Here is a 22,929-nt window from a genome sequence, read left to right as displayed (position 1 = left end):
CTATCAAAAATACAAAAATCAGCCGGGCATGGTAGCGGGCACCTGTAATCCCAGCTACGCTGGAGGCTGAGGCAGGAGAATCGCTTGAACCCAGGAGGCGGAGGTTGCAGTGAGCTGAGATCGCACCACTGCACTCCAGCCTGGGTGACAGAGCAAGACTCCATCTCCAGAAAAAAAAAAAGAAAGAAAAGGAAAAAAGAAAGAAACTTACCCAAGATAACAGTAAAACTTGGACTTAAATACCATGCTGAATTTAACTCTAGCTCTGTTCCCAATTGTATTGATCTTGTGTAGATTTCTTTTTCTGGATCAATAACAGTCATTCTCAACTTGACTGTACCTTAGAATCACCTTGGAGCTTCACAAAAATTCCTGATGGCCAGACAACACTCCAAACTAATTTAATCAGAATAACAAGCACTGTTCCCAGACATCAGTATTTTGTAAAGGTCCCAGGAGATTCTAATGCACAACCAAGTTTCAGAATTACTGGTCTCTAAAAGAAGACTTAGACTGCCAGTTGTAACGGTCTGTGAGTTTAAGCTTACTAAACACAAATATTAATATTATTAGACAGGGTCTCCCTATGTTGCTCAGGGCTAGAGAGCAATGGCTATTAACAGGTACAATCATAGTTTACTGCAGCTTCAAACTCTTAGCCTCAAGCAATCCTCTCACCTAAGCTGCCTGAATATCTGGGACTATAAACACAACTATAAATTCACAAGCAATATTTTAATGATGATGAGAAGGAAGGGGTAAATTACTATTTAAGTCTACCATTTCCTGCAGCTGGTCCCTAAGTGAGTTGGAATAATTTCAATCCAGAGGACATGCCCATTTCATTCTTTTAGCAACTTTGCATATAAAAGCTCATCTTTTATGTATATGATTTTGAGGCAGGGGAATACAAAACAAAAGGGGAAAGAGCGTGGTGGGGGAACAGGGAAGAAGAAGAAGAAGAAGAAGAAGGAGAAAGAGGAGGAGGAAAAGGAGAAGAAGGAGGAGGAGGAGGATTGAGGGAGAGAGGGGAAAGGAAAGGGAGGGGGAGGAAGAAAGGGAGGGGAGAAAGAGGAGGGGGAGGGGAAGAAGGAGGAAGAAGAGAAAAAGAATATATACAGATAGATAGATTGATTAGGTATCTAGATACTGGAAATGAGAAATATTAGCCAATGACATGTCCCTGATAGTGAACTAAAGGACTTTTAAGTCCTGAGATGTAATAACAGTTGTCCAATTGTCAAACCTTCAGTAAATATGACTATGATATAAAAAAAACCTTGTGGGAAAAGGAGTGTTTCAGGGACAAGAAAAATGGTGGTTTTTCTTAGCTTGAGAAGTACAAGGCAGAGAGCACAAAACAGCTCTGTGTAGTGAGACTCAATTGATGTTAATAACTCCTAGGGGAAAAAAAATTGGATCAGTTACCATGAGAAAACAAGTACTTTAGAATTCCTGGGACTCTTAGGAGGGCACTGGCGTTTTTACTGAACAAAGGTTGGGGGATCTAGAATTTATGTCACTCCTCCCAGTGCTTCAGTTTCCTAATCTGTAAAATGGATTCAATCAATGGGACCCACTTCGTAAGTTTATTTGAAGATGAAATGATTTCAAAGTTATAAATCACCAAAAATAATGTTCAGCATGTAGTGTTAAGTAAATGTTTATTAAATAAAAATAAATAAAATAAATACCAAAACATTAGTAAAATAACATAATGTTGGAAGAGAACTAGGCAAATAAATCAACAAAATAAATTCATATCTAAAAACAGACTTGGGGATATGTAATCATTCGGCATATGCTGAAGCTCACATTTCACCTCAGTGAGAAAAGAATGGCATATTCAATGAGTGGTGTCAACTGTTCCCCTCCGATTTCTCTTCCCATTTCTTGGTGAACTAAAGCTGTGAAAAAAGACACTGAATTCAGATTGACCTCACTCTCTCTCAAACACTGATGTAACAGAATAATGTCTAGATATAATTATCAAAAAAAGACATTTATTTCTTACAGTTCTAGAGGCTGGAAGTCCAAAGTCAGGGGGCCCCCATCTGCTAAGTGCTTTCTTGTTATGTCATACCACGGCAGAAAGGAATGAGAGGATGAGAGAGAGAGCAGGAGGGAGCTGAACTCACTTATATAAAAAGCCCAATCTTGCAATTACTAACCCACTCCTGAGATAATGACATTAATCCTTTCATGAGGGTGGAGCCCTCATGGCATAATCAGTTCTTAATAGTCCTGCTTTACAATACTGCTATAATGGCAATTACATTTCAACATAAATTTTAGAGGGAACATTTAAACAATAGAATTCCATCCCTGGCACCTCACAACTTATGTCCTTTTCATATACAAAATACATTCATTTTATGCCAATAGCCCCAAAAGTCTTACTGATTTCAGCACCAACTCAAAAGTCCAAAGTCCAGAATCTCATCTGAATCAAATGTGAGTGATACTCGAGGCATGATTCATCTTTAAACAAATTTATTTCCAGCTGTAAGCCTGTGAAATTAACAAGTTACGTGCTTCCAAAATAGCCAAGATATAGGATAACCATTCTCATTCCAAAAGGGTGAAGTAGGCAAGAAAAAAGGGTAGCCGTAACAAGTATTAGTCCAAAATCCAACAAAGAAAACAACATTAAGGTGTAAATCTGAAGAATAATCTTATTTGATTCCATGTCCCCTATTCTGGGCACTCTGGGCTGGGGTTGGGCCCCCAAGGCCTTAGGCAGCCCCACCATGAGGCTTTGCTAGGCTCAGTCTACCCAACAGCTCTCATGGATTAGTCTCATGCCTGTGGCTTTCCCCAGCTAGAGTTGGCATGCTGGTAGCTCTACAGTCCTGGGGTCTTGACAGCTGCCCCACTCCCATAGCTCCCAGTAAGTGTTGCCCAAGTGGGGACTCTGCAGTGACCCCAACTCCACAGTTCTGCCGGGCATTGCCTTGGTGGTGGCTGTCTATGGTGGCTCCACCCCTGAGACATTTCTGCCTGTGCCCAGGCTGTCTATGACATCCTTTGAAATCTAAGTGGAAAAAGTTACAGCTCTTGTATTCTGCCTGTTTGCAGAATTAGTACCACATAGACATTGCCAAGGTTTACGTTTTGTACCTTCCCGAGTGGTTGATTGAGCTGTACTGGGCCCACTTGAGACAAAAAAAAATGGGGCAGCTAAGCTGTGCTGCACCAGAATTTGGGGACCAAGTCTGGGATAACCCTGGACAGCAAATCCTGAGCTCCCTTGGGTGCCTCTCTGGAAACTTTGCCCTCAAGGTCATAGCTTGCCTGGAGGATCTCTGAAATGCCTTCTGGGTCATTCTCCCATTGTCTTGAAAACTAGCCCCTGGCTCTCCTCTATCCATATCAATCTCTTTAGCAAATAGTTGCTTGGCTAGACCCTTGGTTTGCTCTTCTAAAGCAAATGTAAAAGTCCTTTTCACTGTTTACATGGCTGTGATAGTTAATACTGAGTGTCAACTTGGTTGGATTGAAGGATTTGGCCTTCCTGGGTGTGTCTGTGATGGTGTTGCCAAAAAAGATTTACATTTGAGTCAGTGGAATGGGAAAGGCAGGCCTACCCTCAACCTGGGTGGATACAATCTATTCAGCTGCCAACCCAGCCAGAATAAAAGCGGCAGAAGAATGTTAAAAGACTAAACTGGCTTAACCTCACAGCCTGTATCTTTCTCCCATGCTGTATGCTTCTGCCCTCAAACGTCAGACTCCAAATTTTTCACCTTTGGGACTGGACTGGCTTCCGTGCTCCTTAGCTTGCAGACGGCCTATGGTGGGACCTCCCCTGGCGATCATGTGAGTCAATACTCCTTGATAAACTCCCCTTTATATATACCTCTATCCTATTGGTTCTGTCACTCCAGAGTACTCTGACTAATACAATGGCTAAGCTCCAAATTTTTCAAGTTTTTCTGCTCTGCTTCCCTTTTATTATAAATTCTGTCTCTAATATCTCTCCTCTCACATCGTACTGTATGCAGATAAAAGTAGCCATGCAGCTGCTTCAATGTTTTGCTTAGAAATTTCTTCTGCCACACATTCTAGTTCAGTACTCTTAAATTTGTCTTCCATAGAGTCCTAGGACATGGACACAATTCTGCTAAGTTCCTTACAACTGTGTCACAAAAATAATTTTTATGCCAGTTTACAATACTTTGTTCCTCATTTCCATTGAGACCTCATCAGAATGGCCTTTACCATTCATGTTTCTACCAACATTCTAATCATGACCAATCAAGTAATACCTAAGAAGTTCCAGGCTTCTTTCCATTTATTCTCAACTCTCACCAGAATCACTCTTACTGCTCTTTTTATAGCAATCTAGGCTTTTTCTAGCCTGCTCCTCAAAATTCTTCTAGCATCTATCCATTACCTACTTTCAAAGTCACTTCAACATTTTTAATAGCAATGGCCCCACTTCATGGTACCAATTTTGTATCTTAGTCCATTTTCTGCTGGTATAGCATGGTACATGAACCTGGGCAATTTACAAAGAACAGATATTTATTTCTTACAGTTCTGGTGGCTGAGAAGCCTAAGTTGAGGTGCCTGCATCTGATGAGGGCCTTCCTGCTGTGTCATCCCATGGCAGAAGGCAGAAGAGCAAGAGAACATGAGAGAGACAGCAAGAGGGGTGCAACCTCACTTTTATAACAAGACTACTCTCACAATAACTAACCCATTCCCACAATAATAATGTACCCCTGTGATTATGACATTAATAAATTTGAGGAGGACAGAAACCTTGTGACCTAATCACCTATTAACAGTTGCCTTACAAGTCTACTGTCACAATAACTAACCCATTCCCACAATAATAATGTGCTCCTGTGATTATTACATTAATCAATTTATGAAGAGGACAGAGACTTGTGACCTAATCACCTGTTAACAGTTGCCTCTCTTAATGCTATCACAATGACAATTAAATTTAACAAGTTTTGGAGGGAACATTCAAACCATAGGACCTACTATCCCTATCTTCTTTCATATGCATGATAAAGGCGTAACTATTTCCAAGAGCTGTGAAAAACATCTTACCTAGTATGCACCAGGCGCATATTGTAAAGAATAAAATTATTAAATAAAATTCCTATAGCTTGTTTTAGTGGCAAAGCATGTGAATCTTTGCAGGACAACTTTTTAATCTAGATACAAAGATTAAATGCTTAAGTGGCATTTTTAAATAGTATTCCAGAAATACTTTGTGATGTTTGACTGCTACCTTTTATCTTTTTCTGTCGCAATACCCTCCCATCCTCACCTAGGTAATTCTGCATTGAAGGTCATGATAAACTTAATATTATGCTCAGCTCCTATGAGGTTGCACAATTTCCCAGTGTGTTTTCTTCCCCTGGCCTCTTAGTGCACCCTGCTGGACTTCCTCAGGAACACCACCTGCTCTTAGACTGCCACATGAGAACAAGCTTCATTTATATACTCTAAATGACACACACACACACACACATTAACAGATGCATCATAGTCTGTAATGCTAAGATCCCACAAACATTTCCCTTCTTTTTCTTGGTCCACAGACTGACCCAGCTAATATTTAGATGTCAGCAATTTCTGCAAATCATTTTGCTTTCTTAGTGCTATGAACTGAATGTTTGTGTTCCCCCAAAATCTATGTGTTGAAACGTGAACCCCCATATGATGGTATTTGGAAGTAAGGCTTTTGGGAGGTAATTAGGTCATGAGAGTAAAGCCCTTGTAAATGTGATTAGTGTCCTTAAAAAAAAGAGCTCTCAGTCATATAAGGATGTAGAGAGAAGGCAGCTGTCTACAAGCTAAGGAGTGGGCTGTCACCAGACATTAGATCTGCTAGCTCCTTGATCTTGGACTTCCCAGCCTGTGGAACTGTTAAGAAATAAATGTTTGCTGTTTAAGCCACCTAGTCCATGGCATTTTTGTTATAGCAGCCCCAACTGACTAAGATCCCAGTTAACTTCAAGTTTCTGAAAGCTGGCCGGGCGCGGTGGCTCACGCTTGTAATCCCAGCACTTTGGGAGGCCGAGGCGGGCGGATCACGAGGTCAGGAGATCGAGACCATGGTGAAACCCCGTCTCTACTAAAAACTACAAAAAATTAGCCGGGCGTGGTGGCGGGCGCCTGTAGTCCCAGCTACTCGGAGAGGCTGAGACGGGAGAATGGCGTGAACCCGGGAGGCGGAGCTTGCAGTGAGCCGAGACTGCGCCACTGCACTCCAGCCTGGGCGACAGAGCGAGACTCCGTCTCAAAAAAAAAAAAAAAAAAGTTTCTGAAAGCTAAAGTCATTTCTATTTGTTATGTAGAGCACAAACAGATGCTTCTAGACTCAGTCTGTCAGATAGCCTAGTGGCACTGTGATAGCAACAAGAATTCTAACCCTGCCAGTAAACTTCTTGGTCACCAGTGATGGTGAAGATACTACTCTTCCTCTCCTCTAATACAAAGAGCATAATGCTCCCCTGCTTGCCTTTCTACCTGAAATCCCAGAGTAATCTCTTTTAAACTGGTAGTCCTCCTCATACCCTCATCTGTCTTAGTCCATTCTGTGCTGCTATAACAAAATTCCTTAGATTAGTTAATTTGTAATGAACAGAAATGTATTGGTTCACACTTCTGGAGGCTGGAAATTTTGAGATCAAAGTGCCAGCATCTGGTGAGGGCCTTCTTGCTGTATTATCAAAATGGTGGAAGGTGGAAGGGCAAGAGTACAAAAGAGGGAATCCACTCCCACAAGCCCTTTTTATAACAGCATTAATCTGTTTATGAGTGCAGAACCCTTGTGATCTAAACAACTTCCATTAAGCCCCACCTCCCAATACTGTTGCACTGGGGATTAAGTTTCCAATATATGAATTCTAGGGCACACATTCAAACCATAACATCATCCATTCTTCAGTTGCTGTAAAATTTGCTCTTCTGGTAGCTCACTAAAGGGTACCATTTTCTTGCCCTCCTCTAACCATTTCCCTTACTCAGCTAATGATGACCTCAATTTAGTTTAATAGCTGCCTAGAGAATCTGGTATAATTTACTTTCTCTGCATGCTTTGCTTATTTTAATGCTGCAAGTTGGCTAATTTCCTAATGATCCTCACAATCACATAATATTAAAATTTGTTACAGATACAATAAAGAGTTGTAAGACCAGAGTTCACTAAATATATAGTGTGCCTTGTCCTCTGCTAAGTTCTGTTGATACAATTAAACATATATCTGTACTCCATCCCAGATACTGCAGAGAACTCAAGCAAGTATGTAGCAATAAGTTCTCAAGAATGTATAACTCTAAAGGGGAAAAAAACCCTAATATTTAGTGAGCACCTAACATGCATTATTCTCACAATAAATCTACAAAATAATTATTATTTCACTCATTACAAATGAAAAGAAAACTGAAGGCGAAAAAGATTTAAAAATTTGCCCAATATTCCAGAGTGAGAAAAGACAGAATTGTGATTAAAAGTATTTAACACTATGATAATCCCATATTGTACTGAGGAATGAGTGAAATATTCAGTTCACCATAATATAGACAAAAAAAGACAAGTGACATGTAGGGACAAAATGATTTCTATATTTAATGGAAGAAGAAATCACATCTGGTAAAGGGAACTAGAAAGGCCTCAGAGAAGGAATTGTATTTAAGAAAGGGCTGGAAGAAAGGTCAAGACTTCAAAGGCCAGTCTGGAGGAAACTGAAACAGTCCTGCAAAAATACTCCTAGAACTTACAAGTGAGTTTAAGATAATCACAAGATACTAAGTGAAGACACAAATATCCATGATATTTCTATATTTTAGCAATATATATTTGTAAGCTGATTTTAAAAGCACTACCATGTATAATAGGTTCCTTAAAAGTGAAATGAGTATACATCTCACAGAACATTTTCTAGATCTGTATGCTGAAAACTACAGAATGCTAATGAAAGACATTAAAGAAAATCTAAATAAATTGAGAGACATACAATGATAAAGGTCTGAAGGCTCAACATAGTAAAGATGTCAATTATCCCCAAATTGATCTATAGATTTAATACAATGTCAATAAAAATTCCAGCATGATTTTTTGTGGCTATAGAAGAGTTAATTCTAAAATTTATATGGAAAGACAAAGTAACTAGAATAGCTAAAATAATTTTGAAAAAAAAGAATAAATTTGGAGAAATCACTCTCCTATATTTTAAGACTTTAATCAAGAGAGCATGATATTAGCAGAAATGTAGACAAAGATTAGTGGAACAGAATAGAGAACCCAGAAATTGACCCAAATAGATGTGGCTCATAGATTTTTGACAAAGGTGCAAAAGCAATTCAATGGAGGGAGGATATCTTTTCAACAAATAGTGCAAATAGTGATGGAACAATTGATATCAATATGCAGAAGGAAAAAACAAATAAAATATTGACCTAATATCTGAAGAGAACATTTTAGAGAAAATTGAATGGCCATGTTATTTATTTTTTTAAATCTCGAGTCATCACCCTTTAAATTACGTATTATGATATGAGAACAAACAGAACTACAATTTGGTAAGATATTTGAAGTGTTTGTCTAAGTTGTAACTTTAAGCAATATTAATTGGTCGCCATTAAAACCAAAATATGAAAGAAAACAACAGATAATTAAAAAACATAAATTTTCATTAGTGAAGGGAAATACCTTCTAATTTAATACATTGTGTTCTTAAGTTGAAAAACTCATTTCCCTAGAGAAGTTTTAAAAGTAACAGTGCAAACTTTGTGTTCTAATTGTAATTCCATGTTCTTCAAAACTGAAATGTGTTTACAATTTGGGTCTACAAATATTTATATTATTTTGCTTTAAAACTTAATTGGACAAAGAAAATGGGAAGATTAATTTAAGGTGTAAGTTGGTAAGGTATTGGGAATCTTTCAAGAATTTATTATCTGCCAGGCATGGTGGCTCACATCTGTAATCCAGCATTTTGGGGGGCTGAGCCAGGTGGATCACTTGAAACCAGGAGTGTGAGACCAGCCTGGCCAACATAGCAAAACCCCAACTCTACAAAAAAAAAAATGTATTATCAACTGACAAAAATGTGACCATTTTGCTGTAAAAATAGAGGATAAATTATAAAATATCTTTAAAATGAGCTGTGGTGAAATACTGCTCATATATAACTAATAAAAACATTATGACAGCTTTATTGAGATATAATTGCCATATAATAAGCCCCACATACCTGTATACAATTTGATAGGTATTGACATATTTATATACCTAAGAATTGATCATCACCATTAAGACAGTGAACCCAGCCATCAACCCCCAAAATTTCCTTGTTCCCCTTGTTGATCCTCACTTCTGCCCTACCTAGCCCCAGGCAACCACTAATCTATGTTCAGTTACTATGGATTTGTTTGTTTCTAGAATTTAATAGGATGGAATCATACTGCATATATTCATTTGTATCTGGTTCTTTCACTCAGTACAATTATTCTGAGATTCATCTATTCTGCTGCTTGTATCAATAGTTTATTCTTTTTATTACTGAGTAGTATTCAATTGAATGGATATACTGCAATGCTAGTTACCTGCTGGCGAACTTTTGAGTCATTTCTACTTTTCAGTGCTAACCACTAATAAAACTGCAATGAAAAAGAAAATGTTGACCTAAACCTCACATCTTACCTTCAAAATGTAAAATACAGCTCTGTCGGTCTTCTGGGAAGGGAGAATGGCGGCGCCTGGGCTGCGGCTGGGAGCCTTAAGGCTCTTCGAAATGCCTGCGGTGCTAGAGCGACTGAGCCGCTCTAACAGCACGTCCCAAGCTTTTGCTGAGGTGCTGCGGCTGCCGAAGCAGCAGCTGAGGAAGCTGCTGTACCCGCTGCAGGAAGTAGAGCGGTTCCTCGCCCCCCACGGGAGGCAAGACCTTCACCTGCGTACCTTTGACCCGAGCCCGGAGGACTTAGCGAGGGCAGACAACGTCTTCACGGCCACTGAACGGAACCGCATCGACTACGTCAGCTCCGCGGTCTGTATCGACCACGCCCCGGACCTTCCGCGGCCTGAGGTGTGTTTTATCGGCAGAAGCAATGCTGGAAAATCATCTCTGATCAAGGCTTTATTTTCACTGGCCCCTGAGGTTGAAGTCAGAGTCTCCAAAAAACCAGGACACACAAAGAAAATGAATTTTTTCAAAGTTGGAAAACATTTTACAGTGGTGGACATGAAAGGTTATGGCTATAGAGCACCTGAAGATTTTGTTGACATGGTAGAGACCTATCTAAAAGAACGAAGGGGCCGGGCGCGGTGGCTCACGCTTGTAATCCCAGCACTTTGGGAGGCCGAGGCGGGCGGATCACGAGGTCAGGAGATCGAGACCACGGTGAAACCCCGTCTCTACTAAAAATACAAAAAAATTAGCCGGGCGTGGTGGCGGGCGCCTGTAGTCCCAGCTACTCGGAGAGGCTGAGGCAGGAGAATGGCGTGAACCCTGGAGGCGGAGCTTGCAGTGAGCCGAGATTGCGCCACTGCACTCCAGGCTGGGCGACAGAGCGAGACTCCGTCTCAAAAAAAAAAAGAACGAAGGAACGTGAAGAGAACATTTTTATTAGTGGATAGTGTTGTTGGAATTCAAAAAACAGACAATATTGCCATAGAAATGTGTGAAGAATTTGCATTACCTTATGTGATTGTATTAACAAAAATTGACAGATCTTCCAAGGGACATCCTTTAAAACAGGTGCTTCTGATCCAGAAATTTGTTAACACAAAAACTCAAGGATATTTTCCTCAGTTGTTTCCTGTAAGTGCTGTGACCTTTTCTGGAATCCATCTGTTGAGATGCTTTATAGCCAGTGTAACAGGAAATCTTGACTAATGGTTCCCAGGTTAGCTGAAGATTCAAAAAAAAAAAAAAAAAAAAGCTTTATGCTAACTGGGAGTTAAATACCTAGAAGAATTTCAACATTGTTTTAAATGTTGTGCATCTGTAACTTCAGGAGGATCACTTCAGCTTTAAAACCTGCACCTTCTCAAAACAAGAATTTGTGCCTGGGGGAAAAAAGTTTGTAAGTAATTGAATTACGGTGTTCATTAGAACAGCTACTAGCTGATTCCCCTATTTTAACAAACTGACAAGCGAGAGCACATCCATAAAATGAAAACCTGTTACAACTATGTACAGAAGGATTTGACGTTTTATTGGGCTTTTGTCTTTTAAAGAATATGTCTACTACGTGTATTGTTTTTTAAATGTTAAAATGGGCTAGGTAAAAGGAGGCTGCTTTTCTGTTAAGCATCGATAGGTAAGTTGATGGATTGATGTTACTATGTAAGCCTATTTTTTTGAGTCCTTATTTGAATACTGAAAACATTCTTGATAAAATGTGTTAGTCCATGTTGGAAACAACCGAAAGAACAGAATTCAAGTTCTAGTTCTAATGTTTATTATAAATGTTGGATCTTAGGCCGGGCGCGGTGGCTCACGCTTGTAATCCCAGCACTTTGGGAGGCCGAGGCGGGTGGATCACGAGGTCAGGAGATCGAGACCACAGTGAAACCCCGTCTCTACTAAAAATACAAAAAAAATTAGCCGGGCGTGGTGGCGGGCGCCTGTAGTCCCAGCTACTCGGAGAGGCTGAGGCAGGAGAATGGCATGAACCCAGGAGGCGGAGCTTGCAGGGAGCCGAGATTGCGCCACTGCACTCCAGCCTGGGCGACAGAGCGAGACTCTGTCTCAAAAAAAAAAAATAATAAATGTTGGATCTTGGACAACTTCATTTCTCTGAAATTCATTTGTTACTGTAACCTTGAAAGCTATTAAGATTAAAATGAATGGGAGGCTGGTCTCCAACTCCTGGCCTCGAGTGGTCTACCCGCCTCGGCCTCCCGAGGTGCTGGGACTGCAGACGGAGTCTGGCTCACTCGGTGCTCAGTGTTGCCCTGGCTGGAATGCGGTGGCGTGGTCTCGGCTCCCTGCAGCCTCTGCCTCCCATCCCTCTGCCTTGGCCTCCCAGGGTGCTGGGATTGCAGCCTCTGCCCGGCCGCCGCCCCGTCTGGGAGGTGGGGAGCATCTCTGCCTGGCCGCCCATTGTCTGGGATGTGAGGAGCGCCTCTGCCCGGGCGCCCCATCTGGCAGGTGAGGAGTGCCTCTGCCCGGCCACCCCGTCTGGGAAGTGAGGAGCTTCTCTGCCCGGCCGCCCATCGTCTGGGAAGTGAGGAGCGCCTCTGCCTGGCCGCCCCGTCGGGGAGGTCTACCACAGAGGCCAGACGCAGTGTGGGGGCTGGACATGGTGGCTCACGCCTGTAGTCCCAGCACTCTGGGACACCGAGGCGGGTTGATCACTTGAGGCTAGGTGTTTGAGACCAGCTTGGCCAACATGGCGAAACATATGAAAAATACAACAAACAAACCAACCAACCAACCCAGCAACAACAAAACAGGTCTACCCTGGAGTCATACTCTAATTTTTTCTATTTTCCTCCCTTTCTGATCCTTTATCCCACTTTCTTTTTCTTCCTCTTCCTTCTCCTTCTTCTTTGTCAAAGACATAGAGGATTGAGTTATTATCATTGATCCATACAAAGTCCCTCTCTCATTTATTTTCTTTCATTCCCACCCCCCATTTCTATTCCCCGTCTTCCCATGTGCAACCTTTCTAATATGTTTGATATGCATCTTTTTGTTTGTATGTATTTTTAGAAAATGTTTATTGTTTTGTTTGCAAAAAAAATTAATAAAAAAATGTAAAATATAAAACTATAAAACTTTTTAGAAGAAAACATACGAGAAAATCTTCATAAACTGTAGTTAGACAAAGAATTCTTAGACATGACACCAAAAACATGATCCACGAAAGAAAAAACTTGATAAATTGGAATTCATTAAAATAAAAAATGTTACCAGGCACGGTGACTCATGCCTGTAATCCCAGCACTTTGGGAGGCTGAGGCAGTTGGATCACTTGAAGCCAGGAATTCAAGACCAGCCTGGCCAACATGGCAAAACCCCATCTCTACTAAAAATACAAAAATTAGCCAGGCATAGTAGCACTCACCTGTAACTTCAGCTACTTGGGAGGCTGAGGCACAAGAATTGCTTGAACCTGGGAGATGGCGGATGCAATGAGCCAAGATGGCACCACTGCACTCCAGCCTGGGGGACAGAGAAAGCCTCATCTCTAAATAAATAAATAAATAAATAAATAAATAAAATGTCTATTTGTCAAAAGCCTTATGCTTAGTGAAAGAAAGCCATACTCAAAAAGTAACATTCTATTTAATCTATATATTTATCTGATTCCATTTATGTGATATTCTCAAATTGTATTAAATATTTTTAAGGGATAAAACTATAGTTACAGAAAATACAGTGAGAACACATGGACACAGGGAGGGGAACAACACACACGGGTCTGTGGAGGTGGCAGCAGGAGAGAGAGAGCATCAGGATAAATAGCTAATGCATGCGGGGCTTAATACCTAGGTGACTGGTTGATAGGTGCAGCAAACCACCATGGCACACGTTTACCTGTGTAAGAAGCCTGCACACCCTGCACATGTATCCTGTAACTTAAAATAAAATAATTATTCAAAATATTTAATTTTTTTAAACTATAGTTACAGAAAATAAATTAGCTTACCAGAGGTTATGGATAAAGTGAGGGTGTGATGTTATAGAGATACCATGAAGGCATTTGAGGGGTGATGAAACTTCTTTATATTCAGATTGTGGTGTGATTATATGCATCTATCTGTATATATGTTAAAATTCATAGAACTGTACACCAAAGAAGCCTATTTTTAAAGTAAAGTTAGAGGCTGGGCAGTGGCTCGTGCCTGTAATCCCAGCACTTTGGGAGGCAGAGGTGGGTGCATCACTTGAGTTCAAGAGTTCAAGACCAACCAGGGCAACATAGTGAGACTTAGTCTCTACAAAAAATAAACAAGAAATTAGCAAGGTACAGTGGTGCATGTCTGTAGTCCCAGCTACTTTGGAGGCTGAGGCGGGAGGATCACTTGAGCCTAGGGAGGTTGAGGCTGCAATGAGCCATGATCACACACTGCACTCTAGCCTGGGTGACAAAGCAAGAGTCTGTCTCTAAATAAATAAATAGTGAGATAAGAAAAGAAGAGAGAGGCCGGGGGCAGTGCCTCACATCGGTAATGCCAGCACTTTGGGAGGCCGAGGCAGGCCGATCACCTGAGGTCAGGAGTTCAAGACCAGCCTGGCCAACACAGTGAAACCTCATCTCTACTAAAAATACAAAAAAATTAGCCGGGCATGGCGGCGCATGTCTGTAGTCCCAGCTACTCAGGAGGCTGAGGCAGGAGAATCGCTTGAACCCAGAAGGCAGAGGTTGCAGTGAGCTGCCATCGAGCCACTGCCCTCCAGTCTGAATGACAGAGCAAGACTCTGTCTCAAAAAAAAAAGAAAAGGAGAGAGAGAACCATGAATTAGCCTATTGTAGATGAAAGGCATTAGAATAGATACAGGCAACTAGTGGGAGATACAATGGGATGAAGTATTGGCATCAGGTTCAATACTCTCATAAGTAGAATAGACACTGTTGTGACCTTAATGTGCCAGATCTGCCTGGTTTCCTTCTCTGCAGTCAAGGTTTCTTCCTCCCTTCCTCACTTTGCCCTGGAAGCAGATATTCAGACAGCCCAAGTTCCTTCCTCTCTTTATGAACTGCACATTCAAAAAGATGTGGCACCTGACCTGCTCCTGTTAGGAGAAAGATGAGAAGCATTACTGGTAGAGATCTTAATGGGAAGATCAAGGCCTGAGTGGAGGAACACAAGGTATGTTTGGCCACTGCAAGTATTTCAACAAGATGGCAAGTGCATGAGAGCAGTGGGGAATTAAAACTTCCCAGCATTTTAGGAGGCCGAGGAGGGCAGATCACGAGGTCAGGAGATCGAGACCATCCTGGCTAACACAGTGAAACCCCGTCTCTACTAAAAATACAAAAAATTAGCCAGGCATGGTGGCGGGTGGGTGTAGTCCCAGCTACTCGGGAGGCTGAGGCAGGAGAATGGCGTGAACCCGGGAGGCGGAGTTTGCAGTGAGCCGAGATTGCGCTGCTGCATTCCAGCCTGGGCGACAGAGTGAGACTCCATCTCAAAAAAAAAAAAAAAAAAAAAAAAAAAAAAAAAAAAAAAAAAAAAAACCTGAGGCATGTTGGGATTAAACTAGAGAAGGCAGTGAATGAGGACTGAGGAGTGTGTATCCAGTTTGGTAAGTACTGGGGAGCTATGAAAGGTTTCTTAGATGTCCTTCAGGAATATTAGGCTATGATTTATAGGATGGAATCGAATGGAGAGGTAGGAGAGAGAGATCGAGAAAGAGAATGCAAACAATAACCAACACTGGTAGCAGTCAGAGTTCATGGATGTGGCCATGCTGATGGAAAAGGGGAATGCAGACAAGTAGCAATTTGTGAATAAAAGTTAAGGAAAAGAGAGAGGAGCTTGAGCAATCAAAGATGTCACTTGCTATATGCAAGAAATAATGTTTTAGGGGAATTTCCAACAAATGTTAGGGAAAACCACTCTTTTTTTCCAAGTCCCAAAGTAATGCATCTATGCATCAGGAACAAGAGTTTCAGGACCCCCAGAAACAGATAGTACTATGAAGAGTTTTGTAACAATATTCCTTTATTTTCCACTCAAGATAACATTAAGTAATAACTTGAATTACGCACACTGTTCCTCAGCCCTCTGCTAGTGCAGCCTCTCTCCTGGACCTCTTTTAAAGGTAGAGCATCAGGGAAACAGCCATCCCTAACCCACAACTATCCATAATCAAGTTCTTTCCTCTGCTTCTCCTCCCTGCTAGATTTCCTCATTTACACCCAACATGACTGACACTGATGACGCCCAGTTGTGCTTTTCCATTCTCGTTTGGAGCACTGAGTGGCAGAGGTCCTCTATTTTCTAATAAAGACAAATTAGCAAACAAGATGCAGAGCAAGTTGGAAGGGCTGAAGAATGCCTCATCCTTTCTTTCTCTCCCCATATTGAAGCTTATGGAATAACCCCAGGCTTGCTGTACATGTTTCTTTAAAAACAGTTTCTCAAGCCCATTCATTCTCAAATGAAGGAAGAATTTAGCAAATTTTTCCAAGGCTTTTCTCCCAGCCTGCTTCATAGGACTGTCCTAAGGCACAAAGCATAGCAGGTGCTTGACATTTCTGTATCAATCATAATTATAGTTGTTTGTACAGGCTTTTTATTTTTTTTGCTGCATCTCCATGTCTTATCTCAGTAAAGCAACGTTATGCTAATTTTACAGATGGAAAAGCTGGTATTGAGATTGGTTTTAAGCTTAGTCATAAAAGGAGTAAATGGCAGAGTCTGGACTCAAACATTCAGATTCCTCATCTTTTCTTCCCCTAATATAACCAGGGCTCTCTTGTTCTTTTTATTTGTAGAGACTTCTGATCTCTTTATTTGAAATGAGGTTAAGGACCAAGACTTTTAACCTAGCATCAAAGAATTAGCTCAGCTTCGCTATCACACTATTCTCTCCTTAGCCCAGCAGGTGGGCTATTAATTGTGTCCTTCATTTAAATGAAGATATTCTGGGCTGTGCTTTGCATTTGCAAAGTGCATGGGTAAACTGTAAATGAGAAGTACCCTTCACAAAGAGATAGCCAGTGCAATCTCTGCACAATCCAGCAACATTCTGGAAAATTTATTGATCCCTTGGGTTTCATTTTCTAATTCTCTTTAGCTTCTAGGAATTTTAAAAATATAATCTATAGGTTATATTTTTTTCTTTTTCTGAGCCACTCTCTGCCATATTATTAATAAATAAATTATTTCCTGAGGAAAGACTATATGAAATTTTCTGAAGATGATTATTTTCACTCAAGAATTTTTAGGATAGGGATTACGGAAGAGACAGGAGGACCTATCCTGAACTCTAATTATGATATTTAAAATGTTCAGTCTTGCCATATAAATATATTATGCTAACATAATGTTTTTATATGTATACTTCGGCTACTAGATGTATATATTGAAAATTGTGAAAAGGTTTCTCTTAGCGTTGTGAGCATAATGATCTGAATGCATGCGTAAGTGCCTTTAATGTAAACAGATACACTCATCTGTGGAAATCTAATCTAGAGGAGTAGATGTAATTTACTATCAGATGCTTTTATTAACTTGATGGCTTGAAGCATTTCATTATTTGTCTATCCAGTAGGCCAGGGCATGTGGAGTAGCCAATTGTGCATGTTCAAAATCTGTTAACGCCAGTCATAGATGAGTCCTGACAAAGTACCTGCAAGAGCCAAATCCAGTGGTGCATCCTCACCACTACACCCATTTACATTACCCATGCCTGAAGGAAACCCCTTGCAAAGGGATTTGCCAAAATATGGTCATAGACAACCAGTTTTGGGGAGTGGTTCTGTGGTGCTCAGTCAGAATGGAAAGCATGTCCCCCACCCAAATACTAAATGACTCTTTTCCTCCCAAAGCTTTCCTATCTCCAGTCCAAACAACATAATATCGAGGTTGAGCATCCCTAATCTGAAAATCCAAAATCCAAAATGCTCCAAAATCTAAAACTTGTTGAGGACTCACATGATATAACAAGTGGAAAATTCCACTTCCACACTTGACCTCACATGATAGGTTGCAGTAAAAATGCAGTCAACACTTCGTTTCATGGACAAAATTATGCAAAATATTCTACAAAATTACCTTCAAGCTATGTGTATAAGGTGTATATGAAACATAAATGAATTTCATGTTTAGACTTTGGGTCTCATTCCTAAAATATCTCATTACATACATGTAAATATTCCAAAATCCAAAATAACCCAAAATCTCAAACACTTTTGGTCCCAAGCATTTTGGATAATGTATTACATTATATATATATACGTTTGTGTATATATATATAATGTGTTTTATATATATTTTTATGTATAATATATGTATAAAATATACATATATAATGTTATATACATTTATATAATCGTATATATATTTATGCATATAATGTAATATTATATATAATATAGTATATACATATATATTATATGTGTGTATAATGTTTTCATTCCACAATAAAGCATATAGGTCTGGAAAGGATAACAAGTGTTATCTATTGGCATTTCTGTGTGAAAGAGTTTATCAGCTCCTGTTCAGCTGATGGCGGCTCACTGAAGAAGTTACTTACAGGGGGACTATCTCTATCCAAAATGCTTGGGACCAGTTTTTCAGATTTTGGATTTTCTCTAAACACAAAATTTCTTTATGTTTTAATTACATGAAACAAAGTTTTGACTGCCTTTTAACTGTGAGCCATCACATGAGGTCAAGTGTAGAATTTTCCACTTGTGGCGTTCAGGGTGACAGACTTTCCATCCCAGAACCATGGCCCAATTTGTCCGTAACCTTGTGGAGAAGACCCTGGCACTGGTGAACACTGCTGTGACTTACTCAAAGCCTCGATTGGCCACATTTTGGTACTACGCCAAGGTTGAGCTGGTTCCTCCCACCCCTGCTGAGATCCCTAGAGCTATTCAGAGTCTGAAAAAAATAGTCAATAGTGCTCAGACTGGCAGCTTCAAACAACTCACAGTTAAGGAAGCTGTGCTGAATGGTTTGGTGGCCACTGAGGTGTTCATGTGGTTTTATGTCATAGAGATCATAGGCAGCATGGCATCATTGGCTATGATGTTTGAAGACCAATCTTTAACATCTGATTATATATGATTTATTATTTGAATGTTGTTGGACCATGTGTGATCAGACTGCTATCTGAATAAAATAAGATTTGTCAAAATTCAAAAAAAAAATTTTCCACTTGTGGCATCATTTCAGTAACCAAAAAGTTTTGGATTTTGGAGAATTTGGGATTTTGAATTTTTGGAGTAGGGATGTTCAAATGGATATACGCATATCCATTGTTATGGAATGAAAATATAATACACACTTGTATATGTATGTATATATATAACATTTTGTCCCTAAAGTGTTATTTCAATTTGTAGAAGTAAACTGGAAGAATAGATACCATCAGCATATTTCCAGGGTCATTCCAAGAACCTTCCAATTGTAATAAATTATGTAAAATAAAACAGAAAATAAAACCTCTTGCCATGTTGTCATGGAGACCTCCCCTAAATGTGTATGCCACAAAAGAAGCAGTGTCAGCAGCAAGGGGGAGGATCCCAGAGAAAATAGAAGAAGGGGATGCCTAAGCACCATACATCATGTTGGTTGTACAATACAAAAAGGAAAACAATTAAGCAGATTTTCCAAAGTAGAAAATAATTGGTCTTTATATAGAGTTGACAATTTATATAGAGTAATTTATATAGAGTTGACAACTTCAGAAAAAGATAGGGCTGATTTTCCAAGTCACCCTAATAGATTGTATCTTTTCTTATTTAATAGACATTTTTACTGAAGCTTAACATATATCAAGGACCCAAATCCTAAGTCAATGTATTGACACAAAATGACCACACTTGTGAAACGAGCACTGAGACAGAGAAACAGAATGCACTGTTCTAGCACCTCGAAAGACCCTTCATGGTCTTTTCCAGTAAGTAATGACCCTTCCAGATGTAACTGGTATAACCATCCTTCCTTCTAATACCACGGAATAGTTTTACTAATGTATTCCTAAGTAGAAACAACTCCACCGTTTTGTAATAGTCATATTATTACCATTTGGTATTAAATCAAAGACACAGTAATTAGAGACACTTGGTTTCCTTAAGGTATTCTTCAGGGCATGTGTTTTTCTGAAAGCCCATCATCTTGAATTATCAAGAACTGAAAGTGCCAGTTTTAAAAAGATGACTTTTTATCACAAAGTCCTAAACCAGAAGAGTAATGATGTTGAAAGAAGCCACTGTCAGGAGAGCAAGAGCATTATTACTACAGCATAAAATACAGCCTGGCTCCAGCCATAAATTCATACTGAACTTCTTTTATGAGCAACACTTTATTATTTTATTATTATCAAGAAGAAGTACAACTTTGCCTTTAACCACATTCAAATCTTCTGGGGGGAAAACATTAAATATATAAATGTGTGAGAAATGAACTTCAGCACTGTAATACATTATGAATATATTTGAGGCATAAAATCTATGATAAATGGATAGAACCAGTACTAGTACATTTCATATTTAAAGAGTGGCTGCTAATACGTCATTCTGGCTGAGAAATTTATAGATTGGGTAGCTATTTTCCTGGCTCTTCATCCCAACAATTCATCAATTTTTATGTTTTTTAAAAGTTGGATGATAAATTTATCAGACTTTGATTTTCCTACTACCAATTTTTTTTTTCAGGGCAGAATGGGGAGAAACAAACTGACTTATAAACCTTCACTATTCCTTGGTAGTTTTTTCCCCAACCATAGACTCTGATAAATACAGTATGAGAAGAAGGGGAAGAGAAATGTTATTGCATGAATTTATTAAGCTATTGGGTAGATATAGTACTTTACTCATAGTTGGTCAACAAATAAGGCACATATAGTCCTACTTCCTATGAACTTACAACTTCAAAATTAAATTATGTCAACCTTATATTACATCGTAAACACAGTCACCTTTATATTTTCTGTAGGAAGGGAAGAAAGCAACCATATGAAAAGTCCTGAATATTACAAAAGCTTTTATTATTGAATGTACTCTCACCTATATTCACATATGGCCCTGTCTGGTGCTCTGGTGATTAAGCCACAGCACTTCTAACAAAGTAATGAAACAACCTTGTAAAAGCCTAGCTCATGAAAATGGAGAAAGTAGTCAACACCTCTATTTGATTCTATCTCAACTTCTTCCTAATGCTATTTCAGGCTGATACTGTGTTTGTTGGAGAAATTTGTGAATTTCACAAATTTCTCCAACTTGTGAAAAACAGTTTCCCTCTCTTTAAAAGCTTTCACTCAAATAAGGAAAACAAAAATTGTGTTTTCAAATTATTTATTTGATTTGGTACAGGAACAAAGTAAATAGATATGAATAAACAGACAGAAAAAGATGATCATAAGCATAATCAATGAGAATAGTTGCTATTCTTAAAAAGATCTAGATGTCAACATTCTAATATATTGTACCTCAGAAAAATAAGGAGAAAGGCAGGCTTTTTTTTAATGTAAGCAAATAGCTTACCTTAAAGGCTTGTGCAGAGAGGACTCACACATAGAGGGAACCAGTAGGATGAAAATGGAGTTCCATAAGAGTAACAGTCCATGCTGAGGTAGCAGCAGAGCTTGATTGAGCTTGTATAGGCAGCTTTTTCCTTGATCTAGGCAAGGGTGAGTTCTGAGGGTACAAAGACACTGTTGAAAGCAGTAGTTTTCTGATATAGTTTGGATTTGTATCCGCACCAAAACCTTATGTTAAACCATAATGCCCAGTGTTGGAGGTGGAGCCTGGTGGGAGGTGACTGGATCATGACAGTGGATTTCTTGAGTGGTTTAGCACCATTCCCTTGGTACTGTCCTCATGAGAGTGAGTGAGTTCTCACAAGATCTGGTTGTTTAAAAGTGTGTGGCACCACCCCCACCACCTTGCTCCTGCTGTGGCCACGTGAAGTGCCTGCTCCCCACTCAACTTCCACCATGATTGTAAATTTCCTGAAGCATCCCCAGAGGTCAAGCAGATGCCAGCATTATGTTTCCTGTACAACCTGCAGAACCATGAGACAATTAAACCTCTTTTCATTATAAATTACCCAGTTTCAGGTATTTCTTTAGAGAGATACAAGAGTGGACTAATACATTCTCAAACTGTTGCCCCCAGACCAGCAACATCAGCATCACCTGGGAACTTGTTAGAAATGTAAATTCCCAGGCTGCATTCAAGACCTACTGAATCAGAAACACTGGAGGGGAGTCCTGGTGACCTGTGTCTCAAACCCCTCTCCCCACCCCAGGGATTCTGATGAATGCTGAACTTTGAGAACTGCTGGTCTCAAGGAGAGATCAGTAAGCTTTTTCTCTAAAAGGCCAGAGAAGAAAAGTTTTAGATGTTGCATTTCATACATTATCTGTCACAACCAAACTCTGCTGTGTAGTGCAAAAGCAGTCATAGATAATATGTTAACAAATGGGCGTGGTGATGTTCCAGTAAAATTTTGTTTACAAAAATGTGTCAGAGACCAGATTTGGTCCATGGGCCATTGCTGATCCCTGATATAGAAAACAAATGAGTGGGAGGAAGAAGAGATGGCAGGTTTGCTCACTACTTCTCCTTCCTCACCTTTTCACTTTCATTGGTTCTGACACCTAGTGATGAGCCCAGATGGTATCAACGTACCTCCCAATGTACATGCACTTCTCTGCTTTCACTTGAGAATTGTGCACAGAGTACCCAAGCCATTTACTAATAAGAATAAGGCACAGAAAGGAAAATAGAAAGAGATGAACCTAAATCCTCTCGTCAGTTCATAGAATTCCAGAGCTCCTCTGAAAAAAGCTAGACTTCAGACTGAAATATCAACACCATAACCATCGTTTATACAAGTTTTGTGTGTATCATTTTTCTAAAAGAAATGTTCTCTGTGATTCTGTTTGTCCTCAAGGAACAAGGGGGTAAAAAGGAGCTTGACAGCTCTTCCTTCACTAAAAAAAAATAAGCAAACAAAACAATAACAACAACAAAACCCCATAAGACTAAGCACAAGGAAGCCAATGGTAGATGACCACTCAAACTTCGCTGAATGTCCTGCTGGAACATTCAACAAGCCTCAGGTGGAAAGTGTTACCTTACATCCAAACAGAAGCTCTCAAATTCCGACATAGATCAGAATTACCTGGACAGGTTCTTAGATCACTGGGCCCCACCCCCAGAGTAGACGAGGGTGCAGTCTGAGAATTGCGTGTCCAGCAAGTCCCCAGGTGATGCCGATGATGCTAGTCCAGGAACCAAACTTTGAGAACCACTGCTCCAAAA

At 39.9% G+C, this 22,929-nt stretch overlaps 1 protein-coding gene and 1 pseudogene across 2 annotated transcripts; both read left to right on the top strand.

The window, feature by feature from the left end:
* The first annotated feature begins 7,568 nt into the window (after positions 1-7,568).
* On the top strand, positions 7,569-12,097 carry LOC129472950 (GTP-binding protein 8-like). Of its 2 annotated transcripts, XM_055262996.2 has the most exons (3): positions 7,569-10,054; positions 10,136-10,291; positions 10,571-12,097. In XM_055262996.2, exons 1-3 carry the CDS (start codon positions 9,717-9,719, stop codon positions 10,860-10,862), a joined length of 786 nt encoding a protein of 261 aa, XP_055118971.2. In that variant the 5' UTR covers positions 7,569-9,716; the 3' UTR covers positions 10,863-12,097. The 2 variants fall into 2 exon arrangements, with proteins under 2 accessions (XP_055118971.2, XP_055118961.2); XM_055262986.2 differs by having other exon boundaries at positions 7,576-10,291.
* Positions 12,098-18,331: 6,234 nt separating this feature from the next.
* LOC129472957 (ATP synthase subunit g, mitochondrial-like) lies at positions 18,332-18,807 on the top strand (annotated as a pseudogene).
* Positions 18,808-22,929: the final 4,122 nt, after the last annotated feature.

This window comes from Symphalangus syndactylus, chromosome 2 (assembly GCF_028878055.3).
Source record: "Symphalangus syndactylus isolate Jambi chromosome 2, NHGRI_mSymSyn1-v2.1_pri, whole genome shotgun sequence".
Classification (NCBI taxonomy): Eukaryota; Metazoa; Chordata; class Mammalia; order Primates; family Hylobatidae; genus Symphalangus; species Symphalangus syndactylus.
The sequence above is the reverse complement of the archived record's forward strand: the minus strand, read 5'-3'. Positions and strand labels throughout refer to the sequence as shown.

Bases quoted from the DNA above. Each gene is read 5' to 3' on its own strand.
- LOC129472950 (XM_055262986.2), top strand. From the start codon at position 9,717: ATGGCGGCGCCTGGGCTGCGGCTGGGAGCCTTAAGGCTCTTCGAAATG. The intron at 10,292-10,570 runs GTGGCTCACGCT...AAAAGAACGAAG, and splicing joins GAACGAAGGGGCCGGGCGCG to GAACGTGAAGAGAACATTTT.